General features: G+C 36.5%; 1 protein-coding gene across 1 annotated transcript; it reads right to left on the bottom strand.

Moving 5' to 3' along the window:
- Positions 1 to 857: 857 nt before the first annotated feature.
- On the bottom strand, positions 858 to 8,823 carry gpr184 (G protein-coupled receptor 184). The gene is made up of 2 exons (XM_038298566.1): positions 8,495 to 8,823; positions 858 to 3,163 (listed from the first exon to the last, which is right to left on the bottom strand). Exon 2 carries the CDS (start codon positions 3,131 to 3,133, stop codon positions 2,102 to 2,104), a length of 1,032 nt encoding a protein of 343 aa, XP_038154494.1. The 5' UTR covers positions 3,134 to 3,163; positions 8,495 to 8,823; the 3' UTR covers positions 858 to 2,101.
- Positions 8,824 to 18,350: the final 9,527 nt, after the last annotated feature.

Raw genomic sequence — 18,350 nt, 5'->3', positions numbered from 1 at the left:
GACCAGCTCCATCTCACTGCAGAGCTGAGTCCGACGAGCTTTTTAGTCGCACAGGTAGATTGCATCAGAGCGTCGGGCCAAACATAAATCGTGAACTGCTGCTCACATTGTACGACTAAACCCTGCGGTTAGTCGTACAGTGTGAGCAGCAGATGCGTGCAACGACTGAAAAAAATCGCACAGTGTACGCCGGGCTTTACCTGTGTTTCTCCCTCCAGAGAGTCAGTGATGGGTTGCGCCCCGCCCCCCCGCAGCCGCTGTGGTCCGCAGCTCCACAGTTCCACACTTGTTTTCTGTTCTATTTCAGTTCATTTATTTTAATGTTTTGTTCTTTCCTCCTGACCGTCTCACATTGAATACCTGTTCTATCTGTCTTGTTTAACAGTTTTGAATATAATATGGTTCATAATATAATATAATAAGTTTCAATATCCATATACACACACCAAAGAATAGTGTGTTTCAGTCAGAGGCTTATTTAGATATGCTGTAAGACTTCTAGAAGAATGTTTTCCCTAGAAGTATTAACATCTACATAAATAACCCTCGTAATACACATAAAATTTCTCTTCCGGGATTACTAAAATATTAATTGAATCATATACTTGTAATTTGAGCTGAGTTTTAGTTTCCATAGTTCTGCATAACCTTTTATCCCATGACCAGGTGCCTCCTGCTAAATCAATGACTGTGTAAGCATACTGTTAATTTCATTGACTTGGTAACATTAACCTGAATAATTCCATGCTTTCAGATGGTAAAATATTGAGGGCTCAGCGACTACTGTATGGATGCAAGTGAAAGCCACTGTATTTATAGCAGAAAGAAAAATATGGCCATGTTCTTGTTTTTTTTTATTTTTATTATTTCATGTAACATTCTTTCACATCCTCCTTTTTTGAAATGATCAGTTCAAATGGGAATAAAATCATCCTCTATTCACACCCATATGCACACATGCTTCATGATTACACTCTTCGCCCACTTGACAAATGTGCAGCACACAGCGACACAGCTGTGCTGCATTTATGATTACCTCTATGTGCAAAGATAATGACTACATACTCAGAAATACGGCCTTTTCAATGTTGTCCCCTTCATCTAGAAATTAATATACCAGCTGCGAAAAAAAAGGAACATAGATACAGGCCACTAGGTCAAACCAGTGGTTTATTTTATTTCTAACGGGTTTCAGTTTGTTTACATATCAAAAATTATACATTATATATTCTAGACAGAATGAATAAGGTAAACAGACTAGTTCCATCTAAGTGTAACAACATTCAGAAAGTCTCTGCCTCTTAGAGAAGCCATGAGAGCAATAAAACCACACGACTAAAATGCAATTGCCAAACTCATCTTTCTCTTGAAAGATGAGAACTAGAGGGGAAAAAACAGACATACACAGGTCTTTGAATTTCTACATCTATTATTTAAGACACGGATGACTTTTGACGGTAAATATGTTTGTCAGCTGTTATCTCTTTGCAAGGCATTACCGCATAAGTGTAAAACCTTGTTACACACTAACAATTTCAGCTTTTTGTGACCTAAGATAATAAAATGAAGAGGAGATATTTTGAAATGTGTTCCACCTTTGATTTTGATTCAATTTTAATTTGAACTTTTTCATTTCAACTTAAAATTATAAAATGTACCTGGGAAAACATATAAAACATTAAATAAAATCATCTCTAAGAATACATTCTTTGCCCTAACTTACTAAGGCTTGATGAAGCCACACGTGCAAAAAAAGGGGTTGCACAGATCAATTTGCTCTTTCTTTGAATAATCTCATGTGTGCACAAGTTTTAAGATGTGCAAACCTTCTGAATATCAGGCCCTACATGTGGAAAATTGGACCAAATGGTGGATTAAATAGAAGATAGAATTTTAAAGGTCTGTGCACACTTATGCAACTGGTTCTAGTGCAATTCATTCATTCTCTTATAAATCCCTCTTTTCAAGTTTGTGTTTGTCAGCTGAATTGTACAAGTTCATATATCACATTAAAAGTGGAAATATTTAAGTCCATTTGGGCAAACATACTGTATATACATACAAATAAATATACAGAATACAAACAATCACAGTTAATTTTTTATATCAAAGCACCAACTTGATGCTTTTCCCTTCTATGTGAAGTCAGTCTATACTCCTCTGTTCCAGTCTGTTCTCTCTTTCCCCAGCACAGTTTCAGTTGATCTTTCACTCCATTACTGACCAAAACATACAGAACTGGATCCACCAAGCTGTTCAGACTGGACACAGCCAGCGTGCATGAAAAGGTGAAATGCGTTTCACTTTCGAACATGCAGTAAGGTCCCCCTGGATTTCTGTTACTGTAGTTGAAGAAGACAAGTGCGCGTACAAAGAGGAGGATGTGATAAGGAGCAAAACAAAACGAGAAGATACCTATCACACCAAAGGACAGCTGGCGAACCTTTTTTTTGCTTTGAGCATTCAGGCCAGGACTCTTTCCCACCGTGGCAAGAATCCTCCAGTAGCTCACTGTCAACACCAGCAGTGGCAGCATGAAGCCCAATCCCACTCTGATCAAATTAAACATGGCCACAGAAGGCTCCATTGGGTAAGTCTCATAACATCGGTCCTCATTGTTTCTGTCATCATGGGCATCTTTTGCATTGTCAAAATACAGAATCACTATGTGCACAAGCGCAACTACAATATAAACTGTGGCACACTGGATCCATGCATATCGAGATGTTCGGTGGCGTCTGAAGCGGAGTGGGTAAGAGACCACCAGGCAGCGGTCCACAGAGATGCAACACAGCAAATAGATGCTGATGTACATGTTTGAGTAGTAAAAGAAACCTGCTACACTGCATGATGTCACACCTAATTCCCAATGATGGTCTTTGTAGTAATAATTTATCCAAAGGGGCATGGTGAAGATGAAAAGCAAGTCAGATATAGATAGGTTGAGCAGGAAAATTCCTAAAACGTTCTGCTGCTTTACTTGCATCCATATGGGATACAAAGTCAGCAAGTTAAAAGTCAAGCCAAAAATAAAAGTCAGGATGTAAACAGCCATCAGAAAGTCGCTGACAGGACTGGCTCTGATGTCAACACACGTTTCGTTTTCCGATGCGTTTGTCATTGAGTCCTCCATTTTTAGCTGCAGTCTGGATAAGAAGTTCACCTGTAAGATAAAACAAACATTTTATTATCAAAGGAGTTCTTTGATATTGAGTTTGTGTATTTTTATATATATTTTTTTTTATGTGTTGTATAACATGAACCCCTATGAATCTCGAAAATTCAAGACAAATCTGAACCCAATTTGTGACCCAATTTGTTCTAGATCATGAGAAAATAAATGGGAGTATTGCTAAACAGCAAGGGATTTACAGTACAATCACAACAGGGCTGTATCACAACTCTGATACAGCCCTGCAAAAAAAGTTAGTTTTCAAAATCAGCATATCTGCATGTATTAAAGCAATCTCATTGTCAGCGGAATTCCACCACAAGTTAATACATGTCAGTATTTTATATTGGAGTATGTGGAATTTATGTTTGGCTAAATATTGATCTATTTCTTTTGCTTAATATTTCTACTTACTTTATAATGTAATTTGGTGGTTTTAATTTTAAACTATTGCATTTTATCTAATAATCAAAGAAAAGGAAAAACTGGTGGTATTTCACATGGTTATTTCTAATGTCTTCTTTTCAAACAAGGGCTGTGTCCGAACGTCCCCCCAACCCCTAGATCCCTCAATCACTGTATAGAGCAGGGACTATATAGTTGACTTTGTGGTTAACTGACTGTTCGGCCAGATTATCACTAACTTTCAAGGTTTCTCATCCACTAGACATTCAGACACTCATTTAAAATGTCGTTACCACTATATAGTGGCCTATATAGTTATTAGGGTGCTCCTTCGGACACACCCAAGGAGTTATAATATTAGAATGCAGATGGAGTGTTTTGAGGATTTGGTTATGTATGACTGTTTTTTTTGTGTGCACACATTGTTGTCTCCCTATTTTGTTTTATCCATATAAATGGACAGAGACAAACAGGACAAACAACCATTCATGTGCACACTCACACCTAAGGAGAATTTAGAAGTCAATTAACCTAAAAGTTTGTTTTATTTTCTTTCAAAATGTCGGAAATAAAGTGCTTGATGTATAAATTTATTAGTCAATCATCTAAACATATTTTAAAGTGGGAGATAAAAAAAAAATTAAAATAAATTAACAAAATTGGCAAGGTATGCTACACCAACAAAGGAAAGTACATTCTAAAAAAAACCTTTAGGAGCATTTTCCATTTATATGAATTGTTATCAAAACTTTGGCCTCCCCAGTGTGACACTGCTGCACGTATTGTTCCAAAAGCATTATTTATTATTTATTATTTTTGTTATTCTACCTGTTTTATTCAGAGTGAGTCTCATATTTTGTAAATCTAATATGCAGGATTCCAGCAAACCAAATGCATTGGTGATTGGCGGTAATCTGTCATTTACATTTTATAGCAGACTGACGAAGGGAAATTTGCTTGTTGACGCTCAATTAAAGGTTTAATATTGTGAAACTGACTTATCATGCTAACTAATTATGTTTTTGTCCCCCGATTTACTCTGTCAATGCATCATCTATACTAACGTTTGTACAAATCTATAATAATATTAAATTAATAATTTTGGTGAAAAAATTATTACTGTGACACATAGGGTTGTCGGCTATGTGAAAATTACACAAGGGGAACTTCTTGGCCATTGCCTATCTTCCACCTAATATTAGATGTCCTTAAATGAGGTTATGTGTAATAATGTGGAATGGCACAGGGGAAAAGTATTGAACACATGAAGAAGAAGAGGCATGGAAAGCCAAGACACCAGCTGAAATCTCTCAGTAATTAGAAAGCAATCCTGCTTGTCAGTGGAAAATATTATAAGCTGGCTCAGTCCCAAATGTTGATTTATAATAAGGTTTCTCTGGTATCACCCAAGAAACAGCTCATGATGAGTAAAAGTAAAGATCTTTCTCAAGACCTTAGCAACCTTAATGATGGCATTGGTTTTAGAAGGATTTCTAAACTTCTAATGACCCTGACCAGGTCCTCCTCACAAGATTTCTGGCAGAGGAGTGAAAATGATTATCAGAACAGGTTTGCAAGAGCCTAAGACCACTTGTGGAGAGCTTCAGAAAGACCTGGGATTAGCAAGAACAGTTGCTTTAAAGAAAACAATAAGTAGTACCCTCAGCGCCATTGCTTGTATGCACGCTCACCACGCAAGAATACCTTGCCGAAGAAAAAGCTTGTTGTTGTTTAAACTTTTCTGCACAACATTTAGAAAAGCCTGTGAAATACTGGGAGAATATAGTCTGGCCAGATGAGACCAAAATTGAACTCTTTTGAACGCATAATAAACTTCATGTTTGAAAGGTAAAATGGCACTGCACACCACCCCAAAAACACCATACCAAGAGTGAAGCTTGGAGGTGGAAGCATGATGGTGTGGGGCACCTGGTACCGCCAAACTTCAAATAATTAAAGGAAGGATAAATGGGAAAATGAACAGAAATTCTTCATAAAAATCTGCTGCCATCTACCAGGATGATGAGGATAAAACATGGATGGACATTTCAGCAAAACAATGCCCCCAAACACACATCCAAGCAAACTCAAAAGAACTAAAGATCAGAGTTAATAGAAGAGGCCCATGAAACCTTCAAGAATTTAAGACTGTCACTGCCAACAAAGGCTTTTCTACAAAGTATCAAATGTATTTCAGTAGCTGTGTTCAATATCTTTTCACAATGCTATTTCAATTTATTACATGTAACTTAATTACTGGACATCTATGGTTTGATTTCTTTGTATATGTGGATTACATGGATTGTTATTGACATCTGGTGAAAATGTGGCGTCTTCTATTATTTTACCCTCTGTATAGTAAAACAAGCATCATAAATTGCAACAATAAATGTTTTAAATTTACTAAAAATCTAATACAGTAAGACAAAACCTTGTTCATAACAGCTTTTTTCTGTTCATCTCTTGTTAACTGCTCATTTAACATTTTCTTTTTTTTTTTTTACAGAAAATGGAAACTAACAGGAAACATATGATACTTCTCGTTTTTGTGGAATTGCTCATGTTTTTTCTTTTTTTTCCTGTCAGTTTTTATCTCCCTCCATCTGGCTTGTACTGGTGTCTTTAGAGGCTCAGAGAGCATGTAATGAAATTAACCACGCCGTAACCCAATAACGGAAAAAAACATGCAGCCTGAGATCATCTTTAGTGAGTCATAATACCGGGGCTGTATTTTTACACTACTTGAGGTGGGTTTGATTTAGCGATTCTTGTAGAACATTTTCCAAGAAAAACATGCATTAGGAATTTACTTGTAAACATTAAGCAAAGTGGACAGCATGGTGAAAAATTTAGGAGCAATACAGCCTGAGTTTTAATTTCTGGTCTGGGATCTATGTGCATGTTATTCCTCTGCATACATTGACTCCTCTTTCTACCATTCAAAAACATGACTGCAAACTAAACTGGTCGGATTCGGATTAAATTGTTCTTATATGTGAATGTGTGTATGTTTACTGTTTAGTTTGTGGTTTGTTTGTTTTGATGTAAGCCTCTGTCTTGCCCTGTGATGGAATGGTGAAATATCTAGTGGTTAAACCAGCCTCTTGCACAGTGATGTGCACACACTAACCTGAACATATAAACAGGTAAAGAAATATGGTGGATGATCTCTATATAATAAATCACAAAATTATTTTACAAACCCTAAAATGTAGTACATATGATATAATTATGTTATCTGTTGCAAGTACCGTAGTAAATGTGTGATAAGAAAATAACACCCACAAAGTTACCAGTTTCAATATGATTTAAACATGGTATTAACCATATGCCTTCATAATGGATGTTATGACTAACTTTACACTGGTATTTCTGTTATACTGAAACTTGTGTGTTTTACGTGGGTGATGGTGGGGGGTTTTTTCTGTTTTTTTTTTTGTTTGTTTTTTTGGTGTGGGGGAGATAATGTGTTCAGAAAAAGGTAAAAGGTTAACGGAGACTGAAACATTTACAAGCCAGAGCAAGTTTTGGAAATTCTGTTGGAAATCCCTTTTTTGAGTTTCTCTGAAACAAACAGCTGTAATAACAATAATTATTAAAAGGGGGAATTCATTCCACTGAAAACTGTTGAAAGTATTAGTCGGTATGTGGTTGTAATTCTAATGTCATAGGGTTAGGGTTAGGGTCATAAAAATGATAGGAAAAACGTGTTGCTTATCTGTTGTTCAATCTCATCTCTTGAGATCAGTTTGAGCTTCTCATATTCATATCATTTTGTAATCTTTTGTTTCTGAGTTACTTCTAATATGGGTTCCCTTAGGAGCAAGAGATAAGCTAAAAAAGAGAAAAGACATCACAGACAAAAGGAGATTGAGCTTAGAAAGCCATTTGAGCAGTATTTCAGAAGTAAGATTAGGAAAAGAGATCTCACAATGGTAAATGGCCTGTACATGGCGCTTTTTCAAGTCAGTAGATTTGATTGAAGCACTTTACACTACATTCTATCAATCACCAAAGGACACCACGAAAGTCAGAACCGGGGCTTGAACAGACAACTCAGGTTGCAGGGCAAACTCCTGCATCCGACTCCATTGTCACCCCTTCTGATTTTAATCATATCTTGGTTGCTTTGAATGGGAATCAAAGAAAAGGAGATGAGATTAATCGGAGAAATTAAATAGTGAGCAGTGAAGACAGCATGTTTAATTCTCACTGTACTAAAGGTTGGAACAGTGGATCCAACAAAGGACATGAAATTGAGACAATTTTTGAAATGGGAAAAATATGTCTAATTTTTATCTTAGCTGAGATCTAAAAATGAGAGAGCTGTGAGAGAATTTAGAGAACTTGCATAATGCTTACTGATGCTTTCTCAGGAGAGAAATTTGAGAAGAATGAGAAACCACTCATAGATGTAAATGTGACATAATGGAGGTCTCATCTTCAATTTTGCTTTGCTATGGGGAGTTTTTTTTCCCATTAATGTCTTATGAATATTTTATGCGTTCATTTCTGTATTGCAAACATTAAGTTAGCTTATTCATAGGTTCTCTACGTGTAACAAAAACGCAATATTTTAAAGAAGTAAAAGTCCAGATCTCTGTTTTTCAAACAGCATTCTGTCTGAAACATTTCATTGTGTCCTGCTTAGGGAATCTCTAAGCATTAAGCTAGGAAATCAAACATTTACATGCAGCAAAGTCAAGCATAACATGAGTTGCTTCAGCATTGCTCTGTCAGGGCAATGATGTCAGCTCTATTTAAATAGGAGCACAGGAGCAAACAACCAGTAAATCAAAAAAAAAAAAAAAATCCACATACTTTTACTATTTCCCTGTTTCTGCATAGGCTTTTTTATGAGTCTTCTGTTATACGTAGATATTTTACAATCATTCTGTCATTAAATATTAACCTCACCTGTGGTCCTTTTCAGAGCTGTGTGCTGTGGCCGAAGAGTAGACACATTCCACAGAAACTTCGCTTCTATCCCTGCAGGTCAGAAAATATTCCTCAGAAACAGCTCCTCCTACTTAAAGTTCAGCCACCACATTCTCACTTGTTCTCCGCAATGAATGAGAAAATTATTAGCTTGTCAAGCAATTAACAGGGAAACAAAGGTTTTTCTCTTGGTGTACTGTCTGGTACTATGATCCTATTTATGACTTCCTGTCATCAGTTGCAGCTAAAATTCAAGTAACGAGGGGGTAGTCGATGTCCGAGAGACAAAAGGGGAAGGGAAAGTACGCAGGGGAAGAAGGCAGGTTTGGGTTTGCTCATGTGCATGACAGAAAGTAGGAGGCGGAGTTAAGCCTGGATGGTAGTATAAGAGTTATGAGGCATATGTTCCTGTCAGAAAAAAGAAGTGTGTTTCTTGGAAACAGTTTGGCAGTGGGCAGATGGTGTTACAGCATGTAATTACCCATTTTACTATATGTCACTGAGTCTTTTTCACTAATGGAACAGGGTACATAGGTCAATTAGTGTGAAAGTATCTACTGTACATCTAAGGGAGTTCTCCAGAGGCTGGTACAACACTCGTGTTTATGAGAGATGGGATACGCCTTGTCTCTGCATGGTTTCCCAGTACTCATGTTTATAAAAACAGAGACTGTGAAGGCTCAGTTTGTGAAGATTAAAGTAAACACCAGAAGCAGCTGCAACATTTTTTTTCAGTGAGCAAGGACAGCATACCTTATTTCAGTTTAGGTGAAACAGTGAAATCAGATTATTAGCTGAAAATATGAAACACTCCAGCAATCTAAAACATAATTACCAGGTATAATGGTTAAACACGTAATTTATTTAAATTTTTCTGTTATTTTTAAAAGCTCTGAACCTTGTTCTGGTTTCAGTTTCTGTTAGTGTAAAACTGTAAGTAGATGAGCTGTACTCTAGATCAGTGTGTGCAATGCCTCCAATTTACATTATGAAAAATTACAGGGCAAGGCAAGTTTATTTGTATAACAAATAAAAGTTTAATTCAAACTGCTTTATATTTATTACACAATAAAATAGAATTAAAATAAAATTAAGTTAAGATAAATACCTGATAAAAGTACTGTAACAAATAAAACAGTTGGACCACAACCTCAAACTACTGATACATCAGTTTACCTTCAAGAGTCAAAGGCAGCTCTAAGCAGATAGATTTTTAACTTTGACTTAAAAGACCTCAGGCTTTTAAGCACATTCACAGAGGTTTGTTCCAGATAAGTGGAGCATAGCAACTAAATGCAATTTCTCCATGTTTCTAGTTCTGGGTGTACAGAGTAGGCTGGAACTAGAAGACCTGAGTGGTCTGGGAGGTTGATACACTGACATTAAATCTGTTATGTATTGAGGGGCTGATCCATTCAGTGATTTATAGACTAACAGAAGGATTTTAAAGTCTATTCTCTTAGCTGCAGGGAGCAAGTGTTAGGACTTTGGTTGTGTTCTGCTTCCTTAGTTCTAGGGAGAACATGGGCGGCCATCACACTATGTTAGATCAACACAAAGCACCTTGTAATTATGATGTGGAAGTGAAAGGACACATTTTTTTTTTTTACATTTTTGAATAAAATGCAGTAAAGCTATTATTTAAAACCAGCATCATGAAAACCAAGGGGCTTGCCAGATGTGTGATAAAGTTGTGCTGTTTAAAATAGAATTGGGTTTGTTAGGAATCATTCGGGATGTGACGTTATTTGCTCCCAATCTCCAAGGAGATCTTGCAGAACTGTTTGCTCAAATTCTGGAGTGGCTTGACAGAAGAAATCTTTAATCGTAGGGAAGTCATATTTTAAATGTCAAATCATTCTGGCTTAAGAAGTCTTTGTTTTTTCTTTATACAAAATAAAATCATATTATAAACCTATATTTAAAAACTGGAGCTCCTCTGAGTAACTCCCCTATATGATGAATTAGGAACAAAATACAGAACTAGAAATTATAGTCAGAATGACTTAATTAGTTTTACTTTGTTTTCATCAAGACAACTGAGTTGCCTTGATAGATCAGTGTGAAAAATAGCTGATACAGTACCAGGCTGTTCTCTACATCCAGTCTGTTGTGTCAAAGCTGAAGGTAAACTCAAAGAAAACATATGTTTTGGTTAATAAAAACCCTATTTTATTTTACTACCTAAGAAAGAAAATATTTCATGTACTCCTGGCATTGCACTCGCCAAACACTAGGAGTATGAGTACCCATGGCTGGGAATCTCTGCCCTAGATCATTTTTATAGACCTTTTATAGCCAAAGAGGCTTTTTCTCCAAAGTATGGGAAAGTAAAAGTCCTTTAGAGCCACAAAATATTTAATGAGTCTCTAATAAAACACAACCTATTGGTTTTGTTAAAAACTACTATAGGAAGTATGTTGCCATCTTAAACAACCAAGTGGTTATATGTATTTTTAGCTTTTAAAATGAAGAAAAAGATGAAACAATTCATAAAATTGAAGAGTGGATTTTCTTCTAAGGGGTGTTATTTAATGTTAAAAAGAAAAATTCTTAATTTGTTCATGCTTCCGGTGGTTTTCACCTTTATTCCACTCTGTAATCTCATGAGTGCAGTCTTTGTTCACTTAACAATAAAAAAAGGAAAAAAATTAAAAGGAAACTGTTTTGAAAAGTTCATTATTCCTTCTTTTCCTGCTTTGTGTGTCAACTGACACGGTTGCTAGGCGGCAGAGCGTATGGCGGAGAAAGCCGCCGAAGGCTAGACCTGTTTGAATTCACAGCCAAAACTCTTCCAGTCTCTTTATTTTCACAGACATCAAAGGATCCAGTCCAGGTAGACTAGGGGAAAAAAACACAGCCCATGTTTGTTTTCCTGACGTCTGCTGGTTGTTGATTTCCTGTTTTTTGGTTCTAGGATTTTGTTTCTGTTGCTTTTATTCATTAAATCAGCAAAACTGATCTCTGACTCCTCATCTCTGCATTTGGGTCCCCAATCAACCTGCACCCAATCTGCCACTAGTGACTGAATGCATATGTTTCCATTTCTGGAAAAAGTAATTATTACAGCTCCACTCCTAAGATCTTAAAAAATACATGTTAACTTCAGTTATCATTAGTGTTTTCTAAGGTTCTTTGGTGAGTTTTTAATTCATGATCAACTAACTACGGTGTGAAGAACATTGAGAGGCTTCTTCCCTTCAGACCCTCTTGAATGGAATGAATTATCATGATTTCACATCTTTCATTTTTATCTTCTTTACATTTTCATTGGTACAGTTGTGTGATTAAAAAGAATCCTTTTAAAGTTTCAAAACAGTCTGACACAGAATACTCCACTATGATTTTCAAAAGGTTTTAAAAATAATGATTGATATCTTTTTAAACACATTATGCATTAGTTCCAGAGCATTAATGCAGTCCATGCCTGCAGTTCACTGCTTCAGCTGCTAACAGCTGAGAAAGGAAGTGCAATCAGAAGCTGTGATCATGTTACATAAACTCAGCATAAACATTTCCAGGGCTAATGAGGTTTTTGGGTTGTGTGTTGAAGGTATTTTGACTGATAGTTATCTCAGGATGCTTCATTAGAGTAAAAGCTATAGCACTGTTTATCAAGGCCCAGATTCCAAATTTCAGATATCATCTTTCTTCTCAGCTTGAACAAAATCTGTGCAAGCATGCTTCCACTAACTGTAGAGCAAAAACAGGCAGATATCTTAGTGGCTGCAACTAGACATTTTCCTTTAGTGAGAGGTGGAAACCACATAACATACCTTGAGTGGCATTGCTGCTATTAATTTTTTTTATTCAGTTGAAAGTTGCTTAACTATTCATAAACCTTGAATTTGTTGTTTGCACTTCTATGGTGACATATTGGTGACATATTGGCTTAATTACAGCCACTCAAATTCGCATGCATGTTTGCTCCTTTGGGTGTGTAGGTACAGGTCTGTTTTCTTGCTATGTATATATATATATATATATATATATATATATATATATATATATATATATATATATATATATATATATATATATATATATATAATGAAGAGCATGTGTTGACTTCCATTGACATCCCTTGAGTTTTTTGTCTTCAAGCCTTTCTATGATGTAACCCTTACATTAACTCTAACCCTAAACCTCGGCATTTGGCTGCTCACACTGGGCCTGGCTCTGCTGGAAGTTTCTTCCTGTCAAGAGAGTTTTTCTCTCTACTGAGTGGGGTAGCACGCAAAGGTATGCTGTACAGTCACTTTTACCTTTAGTAAAATTCACTTTCCAGGGAACCAGGACTTTTGCCAGTGCTCCTACCCCATTCCCTGTTTTTGGTCCCCAGATGCAGTAAATTCAGATGCGGTACTAACCATTTCAGGGGCCCTAAGCAGCCAGTTTTCATATCAAAAACGATGACAGAGCACACATAGTTAGTCTAAAAAGCTAAGCATAGTTTAGGAGAGAAGCAGAACTAAACACCTTAAAACAGACCCAACACTATCATCTGTAATGGAAGTTGTTGATGGACCCAGCATATATAGAATGGGTCCTTTGAAGGATGTAGCCCCTTGCCCCTAGTTGTAACGCACCCATAATGTGTAAAGTTGAATACAGACACTAAGATGTAACTAAATAACAGAGACACCTTTTTCTCTCTTTCTCTAACTACAATTTTCTGTTTCTGTTCTTCTTACTGGTTGATTAGGATCACCAAACAATTTTTTTTCTTTGCTTAGATTAAACTTTAAGACATTTTGTTTCCTAAAATTTAGCAATAATGTAAATAATATCTGGGACATAAAATGTGCCTCCTTATTTAACAGTATGATAGCTTGAGATTCCCCTTTCAATAGTCAATATGATGCCCACAAATGTTCAGAAACGCCCTCCCATCTGATGTAAAACAGGAAATAACTAATAATAACTTCGTTTTTTGTCATCTGGCTGATAACGTTTCTATCCAAATGTGTATTTTACTTTAAAATATTTTTTTTCAAAGTAGAATATTTCATTCTTTATTCCTTTAGGAGTACCACCCACAAAAAAAGTCTATTTGCATGAATAAATGCTTTAGGTAATGGCTGAACTAAGTAACAAAATTTCCACAGGTAAAATACTTTTCATTTCACACGATGTTGTAAATCGAAGTTTTTGAATCATGCAAAAAATCTCTAAATTATCTGAGACTCAAAGCCAAGGCCATTAATGGTTGGGAGGGAAACTGTCTTACTGCAAATTATGTTTCACTTAAGGCAGACTGCTAGTATTACATATAGCTATGCTGAATAAGGTTCATTTGCAGCTGGGTAATCGATTGTTTTGCTTGCACTTGGAGCTGCTTTCACCACAAACTGTGGTTCAGGTTCATTGTAAGAGCTTTCAAATGTACGCTCAGTATCTGAATGGTTGTGGCCTGATGTGAAATGGAAAAGACAGAGACTCAATTACAGAAGTTCTAGCTTTCAGTATAGGGCTACTGAATTTGTGATATACTACATTTTAATAATGCATAATTCTAAAATACATAAAATAGAAAATTCCTTTATTGTCCCACAATGGGCTGCTCAGTGGTGCAGTGGGTAGCACTGGTGCCTTGCAGCAAGAAGGATCTGGGTACGATTCCCAGCCCAGGGTCTTTCTGCATGGAGTTCGCATGTTCTCCCTGAGCGTGCGTGGGTTCTCCCCGGGTACTCCGGCTTCCTCCCACAATCCAAAAACATGACTGTTGGGTTAATTGGCTTCTCTAAATTCTCATTAGCTCTGAGTGTGTGTGTGTGTGAATGGTTTTGTCCTGTTTGCCTCTATGTTGCCCTGTGATGGACCGGCGACCCCGGTGTACCCCGCCTCTCACCCATTTACAGCTGGAGATAGGCACATGATTATAGCAAATGTGGACCTTAAAAAGTGTCTAAAATAACAATACTGTACAGTGTTTTTACATTATATAAATAGTGTGCATCTGGAGAATAAATAATCAATATACAGCTGTGGACATTTTTACAGTAATAGATATGTTATAAATTGCATCAACACCAAAGATGTGCAAAAATATGTTGAAAAATTAAGAAAAATATATTGATTTTATTCCAATATTTCTTGGTGTTAGCTATGTATTAAGTATTTCACCCTTTATCCATATATCTACTGTTTTACCTTTTCTTTCCATGTGAATGTGTCAGATTAGAAGACTTTATTTCAGACAAGAAAACTTCAGCAAAGACTAATTTCAGTTTTCAAATGAAGTTTTCATTAAGTAAAAGGTAGCTGAGCCTCATAGCCAATCATGAATGAACTGCAGTCACTCAAAATTTTGGAGAGCTTGGTTCATTCTCACCACTAATAGCCAGAAATACGCACCAGACCTGAAGATTAAGAATCACTAACCTGTATAGCAGAGGTCTTCAACAGGGGGTCCGTGACCCCTAGGGGGTCCGCGGAGGTACTGCATGGGGGTCGCGAAAGTCTTGGTTGATTTTTTATTTTTTTTTTATATTCCCTCCTGCAATTTTTTGCACTAATTAAAATGTCTTTAAATATACATTAACATGAATTCAACGCACTGTAGTAAACATATAAATGGAAGCAGAAGATGTCTTTCAGTCATCAATGCACACATTTAGCGACACACAGGGGCTCTTTCAAACCTGGGCACCATTTCATTCACAACACCTGTCCCATCAACCAGGAATCAGAATCAGAAATACTTTAATAATCCCAGGGAGAAATTACTTTTGTTAAATGACTCCAGATGTAATAGAGTGACTATAGGACCAGTTTGATAGAACACTATTTCATACAATATATATAATTAGGGGGTCCCCGCTCCATCTTGGAATCAGTTTGGGGGTCCTTGGCATTAAAAACGACCCCTGCTGTATAGATTGCCTCTAAAATCATAAAGTAAAAAGAAAAAGATCTCAAAAAGCAACTTGGTATCATAAAAAAAAATAAAACAGCTGAAAAACAAGGTTATTTATACCTCTCTATTTAGAAGAATTACAAAACAATTTCTAAGACTTTGGACTCCAGAAGAGTAGGCTACAGAGGAGTTGAGAAAGTACAAATAGATATGACACAGAAAGTTGTGAATCTTCCCAGGAGTGGTCAGCCAACCAAAATTAGTCCAAGGGAGCACCAACATTTTATCCAGGAGGTCACAAAACAAAACAAAAATTCAGAACAACAACTGGAGGACTGAAGGCCTCACTTGCTCATTTAATAGCAACATGCATTCTTGATAAAATAAGTCTGAAAAAAATGGTATGCATGAGATATTCAGATTAATTATACCACAAATATTTTGTTGAATCTCTAAACTTCTGGAAAAGCTATTGCATGAAACACAAAGAGTCATGAAGGCCTGTATCCCATTATATCTGATGTAAAACATGCACATAATAATATAAAATGAGCACCATTGTAATTCTTACTTGCAGGGTGGAACCATCAGTTTTTAAGATTACATTACTTATAATATTTAAATTATAAATTATATTATATCATTGTTAGTGCCAGGCTGTTCTAGACACCTGTGAAAAATGAAAAAAGAAAGAAAAAAATAAAAATAACCACATCTGAAACATTTAGAGGTGTTGTGGAGGATTTTTCGTGAATTTTCTAAAAGATCCATCCCGACCTCTCCACTTTAAAAACAAAATGCACATGCACAACCCTGTACCCGCTCCCAAGAGGGAACGCCTATTAAATACGCGTGAGAGCATGCACAAGTCCATTTCTCCACATGCACACTCTGTCTAAAAGTTCCTATTCTCATAGCTCATACAAGCTTACTGTGTCTAAATGTCCGCTCTGTCCCCTAAATCGCAAAATCACTATATATTGCGGGGACTACATACTGTACTTTATGGCAAACTCAGTTAACTGAACGTCCGGACAGATGATCCCTTCTTTTTGCTCCCCGTTGGTCACATAACTCCTTTACTGCGCAGTGTCTGTGCCATCTTCATTACTCGCAACAGCGGGACGCTGTGACGATACGACCATATCCCATAATGCTTTTGAGGAGAGATCTCAACACCAAGCATTTATGGATACATCTGCCTCTTCTGAGGCCTTTCTCTTCTTCTCATACACTTCTTGACACTTTTTCTCTTTTTTCATAGACTCTTGGCCATTTTCAAAGAACTGCTGTGAGACAGGTGAGCTTCCATTACTGTCTGAAACCGTAGCTCACCACACATATACACCTGAAAATGTGCATGCGCAGAAAAAGATAGCTAACCGGGACGCGCACATAGGACGGCCTTACGTAAACATATGACCAGAATGATTGACATTAGGAGGACCACTTATTTAGATTATCTACCAAAAAATAAAAGATTGTGGTCTATACCTTTAACTGAAAAAACAAAACAAAAAATAATCTGCTAGGCAAGACAACCATCAAAGCACTGTATATGAATGGCCACTTCCGAATGGGACAAGTCTGAATCTGAGAATTTTTCTCATTATTTATCAAGAGGTTCTGTGTGCAGAGAGAATCTTGCACTCAAAACTGCTTCTCCAAATGTGTCTTTGCAATTTATATTCATCCTCATGCATGATGCTTGTATACTGTTTTGAAAATGCTGTTTGAATTTCAAATATACCATAGTGTGTGTTATGTAACATTATACAGTTTGAATGGGATCACATTTGCTCTATTTCATTTCTTCAACAAATATAGTCTAATGTGTTTTTCTATGATGGTATTCTATCTCCTGCTTTTGTACTAAATGAGTTTTATGTTTGTGGCTCATTCAGTGAAAAAGAGATTTTAGAACAAGTCAGATTGTTCAAGAGATTGATTAAAGCCTTTTGTTTTTTAACTGTCTCCAGCTGCAACATTCAACAAAATAACATTTGTTATGACACAATGCGTCATACAAAGAGAACAGTCATACACCTACAATAAACTTATTGCAAAGCTGTTTACATAATCCTGTTGGCAACAATGGAATATCGAGAAACCCTAAAAATCCTATCCTTGCCTGCCATCTGAATTCTCACAGTATTGTAAATATTATGCAAGAAATACCAAGAGCACAGCCAAAACAAAACAAGCATTTCAGCACAAGAGAACCATGCTGCAGTTATATTACATCTGTCCAGTTAGAATGCACAATTTCATCTTTGAAAGAGGAACAACAAGACTGATGTGGGTGTAGCAAGTGGGATAAACAGGTTAGCGAGTCACATCAAATGTGTCGCCTTAGGGCAGCATCTTAGTTCCAGGTTGACAATGTTTCCTTCCTCTTTTAATTGCATCCCTAGCTGAAGGCTAAGAGTGGCCCTATATGCTCAAATGATGGAGCAAAAATAAATATATATATTATAAACAGTCCTAAAAAAAAGATTGGTTGTTTTTATATTGTTGTGATTATTTTTCTATTTCTTAATATATTACAGTTTTTTTTTATTATTTACATTTTACACGATTGTATACTCATACTGTACATGTACACATTGCAACTGTTAGAATAATTATCACTGATGATGTGTGAGTTTATTACACCCTAATATTAGCTGCCTGTTGCGTCTCAGAACTGATGTTTTCCCCAGTAGTTTATCTTATTAGGACAATTCCTCTGTCCGGGTATACAGTTATAATCTGAGGAATTGGGAATGGAATGAGAGTGATGTCCTTCAGCTAAGAACAAAGTGTAATATGTTATATGGCTAGAGCCATGGATGTCTCCTCATCTCGAAACGTGTATGATGTAATGATGTGGCAGACTGGAGGTGTATAAAATGCTTCTTTAACTGTTTGTCAAGGACACTTCCCGAGAAGTGAGCCTGTTTGGTAAGCAGCTGGCTTCTGTGTAACCCTAAGCAG

This window comes from Cyprinodon tularosa, unplaced genomic scaffold (assembly GCF_016077235.1).
Source record: "Cyprinodon tularosa strain WSP-4 unplaced genomic scaffold, ASM1607723v1 ctg41, whole genome shotgun sequence".
Classification (NCBI taxonomy): Eukaryota; Metazoa; Chordata; class Actinopteri; order Cyprinodontiformes; family Cyprinodontidae; genus Cyprinodon; species Cyprinodon tularosa.
The sequence above is the reverse complement of the archived record's forward strand: the minus strand, read 5'-3'. Positions and strand labels throughout refer to the sequence as shown.